Genomic DNA, 18272 nt, shown 5'->3' with positions numbered 1-18272 from the left:
CTGTACCATTTTTCTTTGCCTGAAAACCAGCCTGAATGGCTCATGAGCCGCTGGAACGGTTCCCTCACTGGTGTTTCTCAGGCTTAGCGTTTCTGCCGGTTCGCCCAAGAAACGATCTGACAGTGTGGCCGGCTACTCCCATAGGTGATCAAAGAGTTAACACTCTTTAATGGACTATATGGTCTTGGAGGACCGGAGTAAAATCATGATGTCACTTCCGGTCCAGGCTGTAGGATTTTTTTTTCTTTTTAAAATTAACTATCAAATTATTATTTTTTTTTATCTTTTATTTTTAAAGGTAAAGAAGAGATTTGGGATCTTTTTGGCCCTAGATCTCTCCATAAAGAGGACCTGTCATTCTTATTTCTATTACAAGGGATGATTTTAACAGGTGCTTGCTCCCGCTTCCTGGTAAGATCGCCGCACGGCGATCTACGTCATGTCTGGCCCTTCCTCCTTCCCCCCCATGCAGCTTTCTGGGACCCGTGTGTGTCCCAGAAGATGACGGGACCATTCAGAAAGCGCAGCACGACTCGCGCATGCGGAAACCGGCTGTGAAGACCAGAGGCTTCACTGCCGGTTTCCCTTACTTGCAATGCTGGCGCCTGCACCCAAAGCCAACGGATGAATCTGCTTGGGGTGCTGACATTGCGGGATCCCTGGACAGGTAAGTGCCTTTATATTAAAAGTTAGTAGCTACAGTATTTTCAGCTGCTGACTTTAACTCTGCTTTAACCACTTCAGCCCCGGAAGGATTTACCCCCTTCCTGACCACAGTACTTTTTGCGATTCGGCACTGCAACGATTTAACTGACAATTGCGCGGTCGTGCGACGTGCCTCCCAAACAAAATTGACGTCCTTTTTTTCCCACAAATCGAGCTTTCTTTTGGTGGTATTTGATCACCTCTGCGGTTTTTATTTTGTGCGCTATAAACAAAATAAGAGTGACAATTTTGAAAAAAAACACAATATTTTTTACTTTTTGTTATAATAAATATACCCAAAAATATATAAAAAAACATTTTTTTCCCTCAGTTTAGGCCGATACGTATTCTTCTACATATTTTTGGTAAAAAAAAATGCAATAAGCGATTATTGATTGGTTTGCGCAAAAGTTATAGCGTTTACAAAATAGGGGGCAGTTTTATGGCATTTTTATTAAGATTTTTTTTTTTACTAGTAATGGCGGCGATCAGTGATTTTTATTGTGACTGCGACATTATGGCGGACACATCGGACATTTTTGGGACCACTGGCATTTATACAGCAATCACTGCTATATAAATGCAGTGATTCCTGTGTAAATGACACTGGCAGTGAAGGGGTTAACCAGTGGGTGGCAGTGTAGGGGTTACGTGTTCCTAGGGGTGTGTTGCTAACTGTGGGGGGGCTGGGCTTTCATTTAGTGAACACTGATCACTTTTTGCGCTATAAACAAAAAAAAGAGTGTCAATTTTGAAAAAAAAAAACGCAATATTTTTTACTTTTTTGCTATAATAAATATCCCCCAAAAATATGTAAAAAAAAAATTTTTTTTTCCCTCAGTTTAGGCCGATACGTATTCTTCTACATATTTTTGGTAAAATAAAATTTTTTTTTCGCAATAAGCGTATATTGATTGGTTTGCGCAAAAGTTATAGCGCCTACAAAATAGGGGATAGTTTTATGGCATTTTTATTAATCTTTTTTTTTATTATTAGTAATGGTGGCGATCAGCGATTTTTATCGTGACTGCGACATTATGGCGGACACATCAGACAATTTTGACACATTTTTGGGACCATTGTCATTTATACAGCGATCAATTCTATAAAATTGCATTGATTACTGTAAACATTTCACTGGCAGTGAAGGGGTTAAAAGGGTTGTAAAGGTAAATGCATTCTATGCATTAAGGTGAAAAAACATCTCACAGTGCCGGCGCCCCCAGTCCCCCCGTTTTACTTACCTGACCCCTCGAAAGTCCCGCGCTCGCCCCCGACGTCCTCTTCGCCACTCAGCCTGGCCGCTGATTGGCTGGATTGAAAGCTCTGTCAATCACATCCAATGACGCGGCGCGCCGGGCCGTGTGATACAGCAAGCAGCTATAGCCGCTGGCTGTATTGCGGGAGCGTGCCCACAAGTGCTTCTTACCATGCGAGGAAGCTTGCATGAACGTGAGAAGTACTAGGAAGCAGAGACAGCTGCCGAGGGACACCAGAAGAGCAGGTTTGGGGCCACTCTGTGCAAACGTTTGTTATTTAAAAAAAAATAAAAAATAACTTTACAATCCCTTTAACCACTAGGGGGCAGGGGGGAGGGGTTAAGTGTGTCCTAGGGGAGTGTTTCTAAGTGTCGGGGTGTGGCTGTGTGTGACGTGGACACTGATTGCTGCTCCCGAGGGAGCAGACGATCAGTGTCCTGGCATTAGACAGAACGGGGAGATGCTGTTTACATCGGCATCTCCCCGTTCTTGAGCTGTGTGACGCGATCGCGGGTATCCCATCGGTGGTCGAGTCCGCGGGTCCCGTGGGCACAGAGCTCGCAGAAGAGGAGCATGGCGGGAAATTCAAAGTAACATACGGGTGCGTTACTTTGCCCACCATGCCATTCTGCCGACGTATATATGCCGACAGCTGTCGGCAAGTGGTTAACAATCTTTAGTATATTGGTATATTTTTGGTTTTACTGCCACACAGGCGCTTTGTATTTCTCACTTTCTTTCAATAAGTTGTGGCTGTGCAGCTGCATGGGGAAAATCAGTTCACTTTTTTTTTGCACTTTATTCCTAAATCCAGCACATGAAGCTATATAAGCACTGCACTAAGACCCCTTTCACACCAATGGCGTTTTGCAGGCGCAATAGCATTAGAAATAGCGCCTGCAATCCGCCCTAAAACAGCTGCACCATTGTCTGTAGTGTGAAAGCCCCGAGGGCTTTCACACTGCAGCGGTGCGCTGGCAGGACGTCAGGAAAAGTCCTGCCAGCAGCTTCTTTGGAGCGGTGAAGGAGCGGTGTGTTTACCGCTCCTCCACCGCTGCTCCCCATTGAAATCAATGGGGCAGCGCTGTAATAACGCTGGAAAATATTGCCGGGGGTTTTAATCCTTTCTCGGCTGCTAGCGGGGGGGTAAAAGCGCCCCGCTAGCGGCCAAAATATGCCGCAGATCCTACAGTGAAACGCAGCTAAAAATAGCGGCGTTTTACCGCCGACGCTATGGGTGGCGTGGTGTGAAAGGGGTCTAAAGGTAAATATTTTATTCCCGCTAAAATCTGCAATTACAGAAAGGCACGGTCACGTGTCTGTGCGTGCGTGTGTGTGTCTGTGTGTGTGTGTCTGTGTGTCTGTGTGTGTGTGTCTGTGTGTGTGTGTCTGTGTGTGTGTGTCTGTGTGTGTGTGTGTGTCTGTGTGTGTGTGTGTGTCTGTGTGTGTGTGTGTGTCTGTGTGTGTGTGTGTGTCTGTGTGTGTGTGTGTGTGTCTGTGTGTGTGTGTGTGTCTGTGTCTGTGTGTGTGTGTCTGTGTGTGTGTCTGCGTGTCTGTGTGTGTGTCTGTGTGTGTGTGTGTCTGTGTGTGTGTGTGTGTCTGTGTGTGTGTCTGTGTGTGTGTGTGTGTGTGTGTGTGTGTGTCTGTGTGTGTGTGTGTCTGTGTGTGTGTGTGTGTGTCTGTGTGTGTGTGTGTGTCTGTGTCTGTGTGTGTGTCTGTGTCTGTGTGTCTGCGTGTGTGTCTGCGTGTGTGTCTGCGTGTGTGTCTGCGTGTGTGTGTGTGTGTGTAGAAAACTTACCCAGTGTGTAATTTACAACATTTCTTCCATCCACGCACACATTTTCACTATTCACCGGGAGCTCCTTGGTTTTAACTCTCAGTATAACCGGCTCAATACTAGGGAATTCTAGTAACAGGAAAAAGACAAGAAGTGCTGGTTAATTACCCACCAACCACTCGGATTATAATCCATGTGCCTTGTAAATCATTGTGGGCTATTTAAAAATAACGGTTGAGGTTTATTATTATTATACATAATTTATATTGCGCCAACAGTTTACGCAGCACTTTACAATGTAGAAGGTGGACAGCAAAATGACAGTACAGTTTAAGTTTACAGCTTACAGGTGCATACAAACGTAATAAAGTGGGATGTTGGTGAGTAGGTGACAGCAGCCTTAGCAGCTGTCGGCTTGTAGACCTCAATGAACTACCTCGGCACTCTGAGTACTGTGGTAGTTCATTGATTCTTCCTGCCAGCGTGTTTCGTCTTTCCCGTACGAGATACAAGTGCAGTGTGATTTGAGCCCATTTATTTACAACTTACAATTTTGAAAAAAAAACCAATATATTTAACTTTTTGCTATAATAAATAACCCAATTTACCCAATTTACAAAAAAAAAAAAAAAGAATGTAAAAAAAATGTTTTTCTCAGTTTAGGCCGATATGTGTTCTACATATTTTTGGTAAAAAAATAAATAAATAAATAATTGGTTGGTTTGAGCAAAAGTTATAGCCTCTACAAAATAGGGGATAGATTTATGGCATTTTTATTATTTTTAATGGCGGCGATCAGCAATTTTTATCGGGACTGCGATATTGCGGCGGACAAATCGGACACTTTTGACACATTTAGGGGACCAGGGACAATTATGCAGCGATCAGTGCTATAAAATGCACTGATTACTGTATAAATGTCACAGGCAGGGTAGGGGTTAACACTAGGGGGCGATCAAGGGGTTAACTGTGTTCCCTAGGTGTGTTCTAACTGTGGGGGGATGGGACTGAGTAGGAGAGGAGACCGACTGGTCTGTTTCTACTTAGTAGGAGCACATGATCTGTCTCCTCTCCCTTGAGAGAACCGGGATTTGTGTGTTTACACACACAGATCCCGGTTCTCGCTCTGTCACGAGCGATCGCGGGTGCCCGACTGTCATCGCGCCCCGCCGGGCACTCACATCATCTCCGGGGACACGATGTCCCTCCTACAGCATCTTAAATGGCCAACGTACAGCTACAGGGGAGCCATTCTGCTGCAGTATAACTGCGGCGGCTAGTCGGGAACTGGTTAAAGAACTCATATGCAAGTCACGCTGGGATGTTGGCTTCTAAGTCCCAGCAGTGTGAACCGAGCCTTAAAGAGGTTGTAAACCTTGAAAAAAAAAACTGCAAGACAAAGGCATAATGAGCTAGTATGCATCTCATACTAGCTCATTATGAAATACTTGCCTTAGAACGATGCCCTGGATCGGCATCGGCCCTCCGAGTACAGAGTGGACATCTTTTTACCGGAGTTACTTCTAGGTTCAAAGCTCTGGCGCTGTGATTTGACGGAGCCGCCATGTGGGTGGGTGCCGCCGGTCATGGCACAGCTACTGAAGAAATGGCACAAGCGAGCCGTTTCTTCGGTGTGCATGTGCTGATGACGTCGGCACATGCAGATATAGTGAATATGTCCTAAACGGTGCAAGTTTAGGAGATATTCATGGTACCTACAGGTAAGTCTTATGCCGCATACACACGAACGGAATTTCGGCCAGCAAAAAAACAATGAGAGCTTTTGGTCGGGAAAAATGCGATCGTGTGTACGCTCCATCTGACTTTTGCTGGCCGAATTTTGCCCAGCAAAAGATTGAAAGCATGTTCTCAATTTTTGGTCGGAAAAAGTTCCTACCCAAAAATGTGTTTGTGTGTATGCAATTCCGACGTGCAAAAAACTCACGCATACTCAGATTCAACTACGAGACGGAAGCTATTGGCTACTGGACTTCCTTTTTCTAGTCCCGTCGTTCGTGTTGTACGTCACTGCGTTCTTGATGGTCGGAATTTGGTGTGACCGTGTGTATGCAAGACAGCTTGAGCGAAATCCCGCCGGAATTCCGTTTGGAAAACCATCAGAGCTTTTTCCTACCAAAATTCCGATCGTGTGTACGCGGCATTAATATAGGCTTACCTATAGGTAAAAGTGGTAGTAAAGGGTTTACAACAGCTTGAAATTATTATGTATGTCTCACATGTATGTCCACATCATGGCAGAAGACACTTCTGCTCAAACCCACTTTTACGATTTTTTTTATTGCTCTGATATAAATTCTAGCGCCATTGCATACTCATAACCAATCATACAAGTCCCATAACACCTCACCTTTTTTAGCCGTGTTTTTCTCGCAGGCATTGTAAGGTGTCTTGGCGACAAGCTTCTGTGAAACGGTAACCATATTGGTTTTATTTATACCAGAGGTAGATGCTCTGTGTCCTTGTAGTAAAAGGAAAAGAGAGATGGCCGTTATCCGTCAGAAAGTGCAGAAACTTTGGTAAACTTGTGTACTTGGAACCATACTGCTCCACAAAACATAAAGAACTCCTCCACCCTCCAAGACTGTGTACTTTGTAAGTGCAGCTGCTCCAGAGTTTAGTAAATAAGGGAAAGCTCTGACTTCCATTATCTAATCATGTGCAAGCAAAACTGCCATACTTTAAATTTCCTTGCATATGATTGGGTATTCTTTGCAAAGTGAAGCTTCATATCATTTACTAAAAATGAAAAAAAATAATAATAATAATAATATATAAGTATAATAAAAATATAAAAAAAAAATATTAGAGAGTGAGAGAGAAAAAGAGATAATGAGAGCGATAGATAAATAGAGAGAGAGAGAGAGAGAGAGAGAGAGATAGAGATAGAGATAGAGATAGAGAGAGAGAGAGAGAGAGACCTGAAAAAGCATTTTTCTTCTCTTCAAATTTTCCACATTTCGTCATGTTGCAACCATAAATGTAAATGTATTTTATTTGGGATTTTATGTGATAGACCAACACAAAGGGTCACATAATTGTGAAGTGGAAGGAAAATGATAAATGGTTTTTCAAATGTTTTACAAATAAATATGTGAAAAGTGTGGGGTACATTTATATGGCGCCCCCCGGAGTCAGTACTTTGTAGAACCCCCTTTCACTTACAATTACAGCTGGAAGTCTTTTTGGAGATGTTTCTATCAGCTTTGCACATCTAGAGAGGGACATTTCTGCCCATTCTTCTTTGCAGAATATCTCAAGCTCTGTCAGATTGGATGGAGAGCGTCTGTGAACAGCAATTTTCAAGTCTTGCCACAGATTCTCATTTGGATTTAGGTCTGGACTTTGACTGGGCCATTCTAACACATGAATGTGCTTTGATCTAAACCAGGCATATGCAATTAGCAGACCTCCAGCTGTGGGAGAACTACAAGTCCCAAGACTCTGACAGCCACAAGCATGACACTCTGAGGCAGAGGCATGATGGGACTTGTAGTTTTGCAACAGCTGGAGGTCCGCTGATTACATATCCCTGATCTAAATCATTCCATTGTAGCTCTGGCTGTATGTTTCGGGTTGTTGTCCTATTGGAAGGTGAACTTCCGCCCCGGTCTCAAGTCTCTTGCAGACTCTAACAAGTTTTCTTCTAAGATTGTCCTGTATTTGGCTCCATCCATCTTCCCATCAACTCTGACCAGCTTCCCTGTCCCTGCTGAAGAAAACCATCCCCACCACATGATGCTGCCACCGCCATGTTTCACAGCGCGGATGGTGTGTTCAGGGTGATGTGCAGTGTTAGTTTTCCGTCACATGTTGCGTTTTGGCCTCATCTGACCAGATCACCTTCTTCCACATGTTTTCTGTGTCCTCCACATGGCTTCTCACAAACTGCAAACAGGACTTCTTATGGCTTTCTTTCACCAATGTCTTTCTTCTTGTCACTCTTCCATAAAGGGCAGATTTGTGGAGAGACGACTAATAGTTGTCCTGTGGACAGATTCTCCCCCCTGAGCTGTGGATCTCTGCAGCTCCTCCAGAGTTACCATGGGCCTCTTGGCTTCTTCTCTGATGAATGTTCTCCTTGCCCGGCCGGTCAGTTTAGGTGGACGGCCATGTCATGGTAGGTTTGCAGTTGTGCCATACTCTTTCCATTTTCAGATGATGGATTGAACAGAGCTCCGTGAGATGTTCAAATCTCGGGATATTTTATTATAACCTAATCCTGCTTTATACTTCTCCACAACTTTATCCCTGACCTGTCTGGTGTGTTCCTTGGCCTTCATGATGCTGTTTGGTCACTAAGGTTCTCTAACAAACCTCTGAGGGCTTCACAGAACAGCTGTATTTATACTGAGATTAAATTACACACAGGTGGACTCTATTTACTAATTAGGCGACTTCTTAAGGCAATCGGTTCCATTCGATTTTAGTTAGGGGTATCAGAGTAAAGGGGGCTGAATACAAATACACACCACACTTTTCACATATTTATTTGTAAAATATTTTGAAAACCATTTATCATTTTCCTTCCACTTCACAATTTTTTGCCACTTTGTGTTGGTCTATCACATAAAATCCCAATAAAATACATTTATGTTTTTGGTTGTAACATGACAAATTGTGGAAAATTTCAAGGGGTGTGAATACTTTTTCAAGGCACTGTAGATAAAAAGATATTTAGGGTTTAATTTACAACACACCAGGCACAGATGATATACATATATATGGGAGTAGTTTTAGCTACTAAAAAGATATATAAATAACAGGGCAGGAGAGCTGAATTTTCTATGCTGCTGTTCAGTAACATTTGCAGGTCTTGTTCCTTCCCAGCCTGTGACTGTACAGTGAAAGGAGAGGTAGCAGATTAATGCACCTTGCACTATACCACCACTGTCTGGCTTCTTCTGCATCTCCACTCTCTCCCAGTCTGAGCTCTGCTATACCATGTTGAATGTAAGTCCTTTCACTGCATCTGGGCATCTCTCTAAAGCAGTGAATGTGACATTCACTAAATATTCACTGCTGTCTTCTTGGTACAAATGTGTTTATGTACAGTGAATAATTAGCCTAGCACCTGTGGATGTTTGGTGTGTCACATTCACTGCTATATATATATATATATATATATATATATATATATATATATATATATATATATATACACACAGTATCTTACAAAAGTGAGTACACCCCTCACATTTTTGTAAATATTTTCTTTTCATGTGACAACACTGAAGAAATGACACTTGTCTACAATGTAAAGTAGTGAGTGTACAGCTTGTATAACAGTGTAAATTTGCTGTCCCCTCAAAATAACTCAACATACAGCCATTAATGTCTAAACCGCTGGCAACAAAAGTGAGCACACCCCTAAGTGAAAATGTCCAAATTGGGCCCAAAGTGTCAATATTTTGTGTGGCCACCATTATTTTCCAGCACTGCCTTAACCCTCTTGGGCATGGAGTTCACCAGAGCTTCACAGGTTACCACCGGAGTCCTCTTCCCCTCCTCCATGATGACATCACAGAGCTGGTGGATGTTGGAGACCTTGCGCTCCTCCACCTTCCATTAGAGGATGCCCCGCAGATGCTCAATAGGGTTTAGGTCTGGAGACATGCTTGGCCAGTCCATCACCTTTACCCTCAGCTTCTTTAGCAATGCAGTGGTCATCTTGGAGGTGTGTTTGGGGTCGTTATCATGTTGGAATACTGCCCTGCGGCCCAGTCTCTGCAGGGAGGGGACCATGCTGTGCTTCAGTATGTCACAGTACATGTTGGCATTCATGGTTCCCTCAATGATCTGTAGCTCCCCAGTGCCGGCAGCACTCATGCAGCCCAAGACCATGACACTCCCACAACCATGCTCCCCCCCACCCCCACCCCTTCAACCTCTGCAGCAATGCTGGCAGCACTCATACATCTATTTCCCAAAGACAACCTCTGGATATGACGCTGAGCACGTGACCTCAACTTCTTTGGTGGACCATGGCGAGGCCTGTTCTGAGTGGAACCTGTCCTGTTATACCACTGTATGGTCTTGGCCACCGTGCTGCAGCTCAGTTTCAGGGCCTTGGCAATCTTCTTATAACCTAGGCCATCTTTATGTAGAGTAACAATTCTTTTTTTCAGATCCTCAGAGAGTTCTTTGCCATGAGGTGCCATGTTGAACTTCCAGTGACCAGTATGAGAGCGATAACACCAAATCTAACACACCTGCACCCCATTCACACCTGAGACCTTGTAACACTAACGAGTCACATGACACCGGGGAGGGAAAATGGCTAACTGGGTCCAATTTAGACATTTTCACTTAGGGGTGTACTCACTTTTGTTGACAGCGGTTTAGACATTAGCCGCTTCTTGACCAGCCGCCAAAGTTATACTGAGGCAAGTTGGCTCCCCTGCGCGAGCCATCGTAGCTTTACGTCGGCTCTTTAAGACGCCTCCGGCAGCGTGTGCCCGAAGTGCGTCCCCGGAGCCAATGCGGCGCGATGACCGATGGGAACCCGCGATTGCTCGTGACAGAGCGAAAACTGGGATCTGTGTGTGTAAACACACAAATCCCGGTTCTGTCAGGGGAGAGGAGACAGATCATGTGTTCCTACTAAGTAGGAAAAACTATCTCTCTTCTCCTCTAGTCAGCCACATTCCCCCTCATAGTTAGAACACACATAGGGAACACAGCTAACCCCTTGATCGCCCCCTAGTGTTAACCCCTTCACTGCCAGTGACATTTATACAGTAATCAGTGCATTTTTATAGCACTAATCACTGGTCCCAAGAAAAGTGTCAAAAGTGTCCGATGTGTCCGTCGCAATGTTGCAGTCCCCATAAAAATCGCAGATCACCACCGCCATTACTAGTAAAAAAAAATAATAATAATAAAAATGCCATAAATCTATCCCCTACTTTGTAGGCGCTATAACTTTTGCACAAAGCAATCAATATACGCTTATTGTGATTTTTTTTACCAAAAATATGTAGAAGAATGTATATCAGCCTAAACTGTGTAAGAATTTTTTTTTTTATTGGGATATTTATTATAGCAAAATGTACAAAATATTGTGGTTATTTTTTTCAAAATTGTCGCCTTTAATTTATTTTATTTTTTTTTTATAGCGCAAAAAATAAAAAACGCAGAGGTGATCAAATAACACCAAAAGAAAGCTCTATTTGTGGGAAAAAAGGGACGTTAATTTTGTTTGGGTACAGCATCGCACGACCGCGCTATTGTCAGTTAAAACGACACAGTGCTGCACTGCAAAAAAATGGCCCGGTCATTAAGCAGGAAAATGTTCCGGGGCTGAAGTGGTTAATGGCTGTGTGTTGAGTTTTATTTTGAGGGGACAGGAAATTTACACTGTTATACAAGCTGTACACTCACTACTTTACATTGTAGACAAGTGTCATTTCTTCAGTGTTGTCACATGAAAAGATAGAAGAAAAGATTTACAAAAATGCGAGGGGTGTACTCACTTTTGTGAGATACTGTGTATATGTATGTATGTTAGTATATATATATATATATATATATATATATATATATATATATATATATGTGTGTGTGTGTGTGTGTGTGTGTGTGTGTGTGTGTGTGTGTATGTGTGTATGTTATATATATATATATATATGTACACACACACACACACATATAATAGACATATACAGTATATATATACATATATATATATATATATATACTGTATATATCTATCTCTTCATATACACACACACACACATATATATGTGTGTATATATAAAGATGATATAAAAAAAATTTTGTAAAACATGAGATATGTGTGTGTGTGTATGTATATATATATATATATATATATATATATATATATATATATATACATACATACACCTATACACACACACATATCTCATGTTTTACAATATTTTTGATATCTTCTGACCAGAGCAGTGTGACCACAGTGACACTATTACTCCGGGTCGTTGATCAGAATTTTTTACACCATGATTGATAACTGTTATGCGCAATCACTTTTATGGATGGGATCCATTCATGTGCCAATGTGTACAACTGTGACAGCTGCGATTTGCCACAGCTATCACATGGTACAGGTGTGCTGTGATTGGCCCTGTCTGTACCATGTGATCGCTGTGACCAATCACAGAGCTCACAATAGTACACAGTGAATGGCTATGAATGGAAAGCATTGTGTACATTTGATATGTTTATCTCTGAGATTGGTCACAGCGATCACATGGTACAACGATCTGTTATCCGCTGTGTCCGGGTGACAGATCGTGCTACTGCACAGCCCCTGGGGCATGCGACTAGGAGAACCTCATATGATGTCCACCCAGAATAATGGTGCTCTCGCCCGCTGTCTTTTTATTATAGGCCAGGCGGAAGGTGGTTAATTAAACACATTACGGGGATTATTCCCAGCGGCTGAGACATTCTCACAGCTAATTTTTCATACACAGACCCCTTGATGATGTTTATTGTATAATCAACTGAATTAAAATTTGTCCTTTGAGTACAGCTGAAATGTTATCTCCGGTATTTCTTTGTCGTGGATCATTACTCACACAGAGTAACTGTACTTTATCGGTGTAGATAGCGGATTGGCTGCAGTTCAACTGTAAAAAGACTACAGATCCATGTAAAGTGACAACTCACCAGCTGCATATTTGATACCATGTTTTCCATCTGTATGGAAGTTGTGGCTATTGGCTGGGGGCTCCTGAACACTGACCCTCCGAACCACTGGGCTATTAGGAGTAAAACCTGTGAAGGACAACAATAAGGGTCACTGGAAGAGTACCAGGGCAATACTTCCCGAGCCGCTGACAGCTTTGTCTATAGTCCTGTCCTCTTTACACAACTACATTCTAAACTGTGTGAATATTCTCAAACTGGAAAATTTGGGAACAATGTAGCATTGTGACAGGCCCAGGCACCCTACTTACATTTTCCTGTGTCTTCCAAAATTTCAACATCGGAAATAACAGAAAAATCTTCATTCGGAGACTCCTGTTTAACAGCTGTGTACTCCCCGAATCGGTCTATAAACTTGCCTAGAACAATAAGGAACAATGGATGATGCAGAAATCTTGGAAAAAGAGTAACAAAGTTAACTGTACACTGGAGAAGATTTAAAGAGATTGAGATATTTTGTGATGTGCCTCCTGCTTGGACCAATATAAGTATGTATGACCCATACCTGTGGGCAGTGCCACCTTAATAGCATCATGGGGCCGGTGGGCAAAGTAATGCACTGGGGCCCCTACCAGCGTCAACCTTGGCAAACAGTGGGTGTGGCTATTTTATGCTACATATTGGTTGTGGCTTTTTAGTCTGAATAAAAATAATGGTCAGATTTTTTACAATTCTTTTGCAGTTTTAAAAAAAAGGAATTTCTACAATGCCGTTGGGTTTTTTTTTGTGAGATTTTAGGGGTCTAAAGAGATCCCCAAAGTCTCACTTTTGAGAAAGAGAAAGGGATTGAGGAAACATCATCCCTTTCAGATGAACGAACAGGACACAGAGGCTCCTGGCCATTCATAAACTCAGTTTACCATGCTTCCATTTCAAATGAGCACAGTGAATGGCCAGGAGCTATTCATTTATAAAAGGAAGCTACTCATTTTATACCCAAGAATATAAGGTCCTGAGGAAGCAAGGATTGTGAAACGCGTCAACATTTTTTTTAATATCTCCTGGTGTAACTATGGAGACAACAGTGGTGGCCTGTCCCTGATCTACATGCAGAGCGTCGGACGCATGGATTTCAAACGATTTTTTTTTATTTTGGAAGCACACAATTAGAACCTAAGGCTCTAATTGGCTTAAAAAAATGGTGGACTTGCTGGAACACAGCAGCGCTCCCTGAACCCACCCAGCTGTGTGACAATAGCGAAATAATATTCGCTATTGTCTTCACGATTCTCCTCCCAACCAATCAGGAAGCGGGTACCGAGATCCAAATGGCAAGGGAGTCTTAGAACTCCCAGCCAATCGGGTCTCAGGACCCACTTTCTGTTCGGTTGGGAGGAGAACAAATAGCTGGAGTGAGGAGCGGCAGCCCTACCCCTCGATATCCTTGATATCTCCTAAGGTCAGGCCGCCTTCCCATCCGTCTACTGCGAGGAGGGGGTTCATTTGCAGGGTTCATACGCTTCCCGATTCTCCTCCCGACCAATCAGGAAGCGGGTTCTGAGATTCAAACGGGGAGGGAGTCTTAGCCCTTGTACACACGGTCGGACATTCCGATGGCAAATGTCCGATCGGACCGTGTAGTCGGATAATCCGACCATGTGTGGGCTCCATCAGACTGTTTCCATCGGAATATCCGACCGACAAAGTTTCAGAGCTGGGCTATAAAATTTTCCGACAACATGATCCGATCGGACATTGTCCGATCATTTGTAGAGAATTCCGATCAGACAAAGTGCCACGCATGCTCAGATCAAATTCCTAGACCAAAGCTATTGGCTACTAGCCTGAACGTAGTCCCGTCGTAACTAAATAACGTCATCACGTTACGAACGATCGGATTTTCCGACAACTTTGTCCGACCGTGTGTATGCAACACCAGTTTCGGACAAAATCCGATGGATTTTGTTGTCGGAATGTCCGACCGTGCGTACAAGGGCTTAGAACTCCCAGCCAATCGGGTCTCAGGACCCCCTTTCTGTTCGGTTGGGAGGAGAAGCAACGGCTGGAGCAAGGAGCAGCAAGCAGCCCAACCCCTTGATATCTCCTAAGGTAAGGCCGCCTTCTCATCCGTCTACTGCGAGGAGGGGGGTTCAGTTGCAGGGTTCATTCGCTTCCAGATTCTCCTCCCGACCAATCAGGAAGCGGGTCCCGAGACCCGATTGGCCAGGGAGTCTTAGAACTCCCGGCTAGTTGGGTCTCAGGGTCCACTTTGTTTGGCCGGGAGGAGAAACCCCAACTGGAGCGAGGAGCAGCAGCCCTAACCCTTGATATCCTCAATATCTCCCACGGCATGGATATGCAATTAGCGGACCACCAGCTGTTGCAAAACTACAAGTCCCATCATGCCTCTGCCTCTGGGTGTCATGCTTGTGGCTGTCAGTGTCTTGCTATGCCTCATGGGACTTGTAGTTCTGCAACAGCTGGAGGTCTGCTAATTGCATATCCCTGTCCTACGTTAAGGCACCTTCCCATTTGTCTTCTGCGAGGAGGGGGGAGGGGTTAGTTTGCCACACAACCACAACTCCCCCAAATATTGAGCACCAGCCACCACCGGGATACAATAAAATGTTGAGCAGCCTTTTTCTGGTTAATATTGCCGGTTCCAATGGGATCGGACAGTGGGGTTTTATTCTGTGTGTGTTTTTAAATTTGAAATATATTTTTGGCATTTTTATATATTCATGTGTTTGCCCTCTTTTGCACCAGTAAAGTCCAAATTCTAAATTTCCTACATATACTATATTCCAGGGATGTGGTACATTATCTACAGCCATTTTTTTTTTTTTTTTACAATAATAAAAAATTATTTTAAATGAAGGAGTCGTGGCAGGAAGGTAGGTTTAGCACAACATACTCCTACACCAATATAGGACAGCATAATAAAGGTGAACTAACCTCTAAAATAATAATAATAATACGGGGGGGGGAAGGGCAGCAGGGGACGAAAATCTTGGGAGTTTCAGCTTTTAGCAGTGGTTTACCCTTCCTCTTTTCCACCATTCATAAATAGCAATGCTACAAGTACTATTACTGAGGAATGCACATAGTCCATGGAGTATTTTGACTATCCACTCAATCATGACCCTGACACAAATGCATAAAAAAAAAAACACAGTTTTGCTTCGGTGATCTTACTTGTGCTGGGGAACGACACGTTCTCTCTGCCGTTCTGGTCGTATGTCTCTGTGGCACGCTGCTTCTCACCGAGCTGGACCGTTAACAGAATGTCGGGGTTCACCAAAGAACAGTCTGGGTCTAACAAAAATAAAGGGAACAATAAGAGCAGATCTACTAGGAGGGCCATATGACGATGTTAGAGGCCATGCTGGCTGAGCGCTAGACTCGGGTCTGGTCTAGTAGTTTGATAAGAGACAGCTCTCCTACCAAAACCCAATGGGGTCAAATCTACGAAAGCTGCAGGTTTAATAGAAAGAAGAGAGCGCTGCAGCCTACAGTCTACATACGGCGTGCATACGATCTGCGGCGTGGTCAGTGCGCCTGCGTGCCGATGTCTAGGGCGATGCCTGTCTTTTTGCAAATATCTCTTAAACCGTGTAGGTTTAGGAGATATTTCTTGGACCTACAGGTAAGCCTTAATCTAGGCTTACCTGTAGCTCAAAGTGGTTTGTAAGGGTTTACAACCACTTTAAGGCACTTGCAATTATCACCATTGTAACTCTCCCATATGAGGGATCAAATTCCCCAAAATATGTCCGGAATAGGCTGGGTTACAAAAAAGGGGCTACATACACGCAATGCCAAGTTTTGGCTAAGAACAGTGAAGAAAAGAAAAGAAAGAAACGGGGATAGGAAGAAGGAAAGAGCAAAATCCATCTCGGAGCTTCCCGCCAGTCGACCTAAGGAATATCTCTATGTGTTAGGGACCTGCAAGTAGGTAAAGCCAAGGGGACCATAGAATAAGGGATTGTTTTACTGAATAGGGATTGTTTGTCATGTAGAACACTCACAATTTTTTTTTGTCATTTCAACATGATCCACGTAAGCGTGCGTTACATTATTGCCATATCTATAACACGACTTTTTTTTTTTATTTGATATGTTTTATAGCAGAAAGTAAAAAATAAAAAAAATTTTCCCGAAAAGTTGTCTGTCTTCTTTTGCAGTGGTGATCAAATACCACCAAAAGAAACCTCTATTTGTGTGCAAAAAAAAAAGACATACATTTTATTTGTGTACAGCGTCACACGACCACGCAATTGCTACGCAGTGCCATATTGCAAAAAATAGTCTGGTCGTGAAGGGGGGGGGGGGGGTAAATCTTTTTCGGAGGTCATGTGGTTAACTGTAGCATGGATGGATGTGAATGGTTCAGTGTTCTCTCTTAAGCCGCGTACACACGGTCGGATTGTATGGTCTACTTAGTCCATCATACAATCCGACAGACAGTCCGTCCTATTTTCGAATGAACGGACTTGACCACACACGGATGCACAAACAGTCCGTCGAAAGCTTGCGCGATGACGTGTACAGCACGTACGACGGGACTAGAAATAGGAAGTCCAATACACAGCAAAGCACCCTTCCGCCGTGTAAATCCTTTCTGGGCATGCGCCATTGTTAGTCCGTCGAACTAGCCTACTCACGAGCGGATTGTCCGCTGAAACCAAAGTATGACGGACAGTATTACGGAATTTCCCAAATACTTAGTACGCCAGACTGCACGCTGAAAAAGTCCGCTGAAGCCCACACACGAGCGGACTGTCCGCTGAAATGTGTTTCAGCGGACTAAGTAGGCCATACAGTCCGCCCGTGTGTACGCGGCTTTAGGCTCACATGTATGCATGTTGCTTTTGAGCGTTTCTGCAGTGCTTTTTGGACACACGTTTTTACCGCGTTTTTTTTTTTTTACAGTGTGGTTGCTTAGCAACCAGCTAAATACTGTGTAAAAAAAAATACTTGAGTTTTGGGTGTGGTTCCATTGACTTCTATTACATGCAAAACGCTGCATTTTGCATGAAAAAAAAAAGTCCCCGACCCTTTCCAAAAACGCAGAGGCACAAAAATGCATTGATGTCAACATGTTCCATAGGAACCCATGTTAAAAAATGTCCCTGCATTTCTGCAAAATGCATCAAAAAACACATTAGTGTGAATCAAGCCTTATGCTCCGAGCTGCGCTCTGGAGTGCCATAAATGTAAACATTCAAGTGCAGCACAAAATAACACTCGGCCCACCTGAACCTGCGACATTCACGTTTCCATTCCTGCCACCGACGTGGTAACTTTTCCGACAGGGCTCCTCTTCCGGCTGTATCCGAAGGAAGTTATTAGGATTTAGAATCACAAAGCCTGCCAAAAAAAAATAAAAAAAAAAATAGTTTGTAAAGATAATAGAAAGGTGACCCTTTGTTTGCTCTTTCTTGCTCTTGAAGTGTAAGTTCAACTTTTCACAAAAAATATTTAATAAAAAGGCGAAAACTGCACACCCACCCCACCCCCTCTCTCTGTGCCCGCTGGGCAACAGTCTGGGTATTTGAAAGCTCCACTTCTCTTCCCTGCCAGGACGGCTAACAATTGCCTCGTTTTCAGCAGATTTCAAAGAGGTGCGAGCAGGGTGATTGGTGACAAGAGGCTGAATCGCTCACTATCACCGCGTTCATTGTGGCATCGAATTTCGGTTTCATTTTAATCATAGTCTTTTGACTAAAATGCCATTTTTAGTTTTTGTCATATTTTAAGGTTTTTCGAATTGTTTTGGTTTTAGTCGTATTTTAGTCATCTGAATTCTTTTGGTTTTAGTCGTATTTTAGTCCTCTGAATTCTTTTAGTCGTATTTTAGTCGACTAAAATCTCCAGTACAT

General features: G+C 43.3%; 1 protein-coding gene across 1 annotated transcript in view; it reads right to left on the bottom strand.

Annotated features, from left to right (window-relative positions):
- Window positions 1-18272, bottom strand: part of LOC143934525 (uncharacterized) — a 72720-nt gene that overhangs the window by 5402 nt on the left and 49046 nt on the right. Inside the window, exons 4-9 of the mRNA XM_077458212.1 lie at window positions 17647-17760; window positions 15586-15705; window positions 12702-12809; window positions 12412-12519; window positions 6110-6220; window positions 3763-3870 (exon numbers count right to left, since the gene is read on the bottom strand). Of these exons, the coding sequence (XP_077314338.1) occupies window positions 3763-3870; window positions 6110-6220; window positions 12412-12519; window positions 12702-12809; window positions 15586-15705; window positions 17647-17760 (669 nt within the window). The remainder of the gene's footprint in view (window positions 1-3762; window positions 3871-6109; window positions 6221-12411; window positions 12520-12701; window positions 12810-15585; window positions 15706-17646; window positions 17761-18272) is intronic.

The sequence above is a fragment of the Lithobates pipiens genome, unplaced genomic scaffold (assembly GCF_037356315.1).
Source record: "Lithobates pipiens isolate NorthernLeopardFrog02 unplaced genomic scaffold, aLitPip1_a1.2 Scaffold_27, whole genome shotgun sequence".
NCBI classification, from domain to species: Eukaryota; Metazoa; Chordata; class Amphibia; order Anura; family Ranidae; genus Lithobates; species Lithobates pipiens.
The sequence above is the reverse complement of the archived record's forward strand: the minus strand, read 5'-3'. Positions and strand labels throughout refer to the sequence as shown.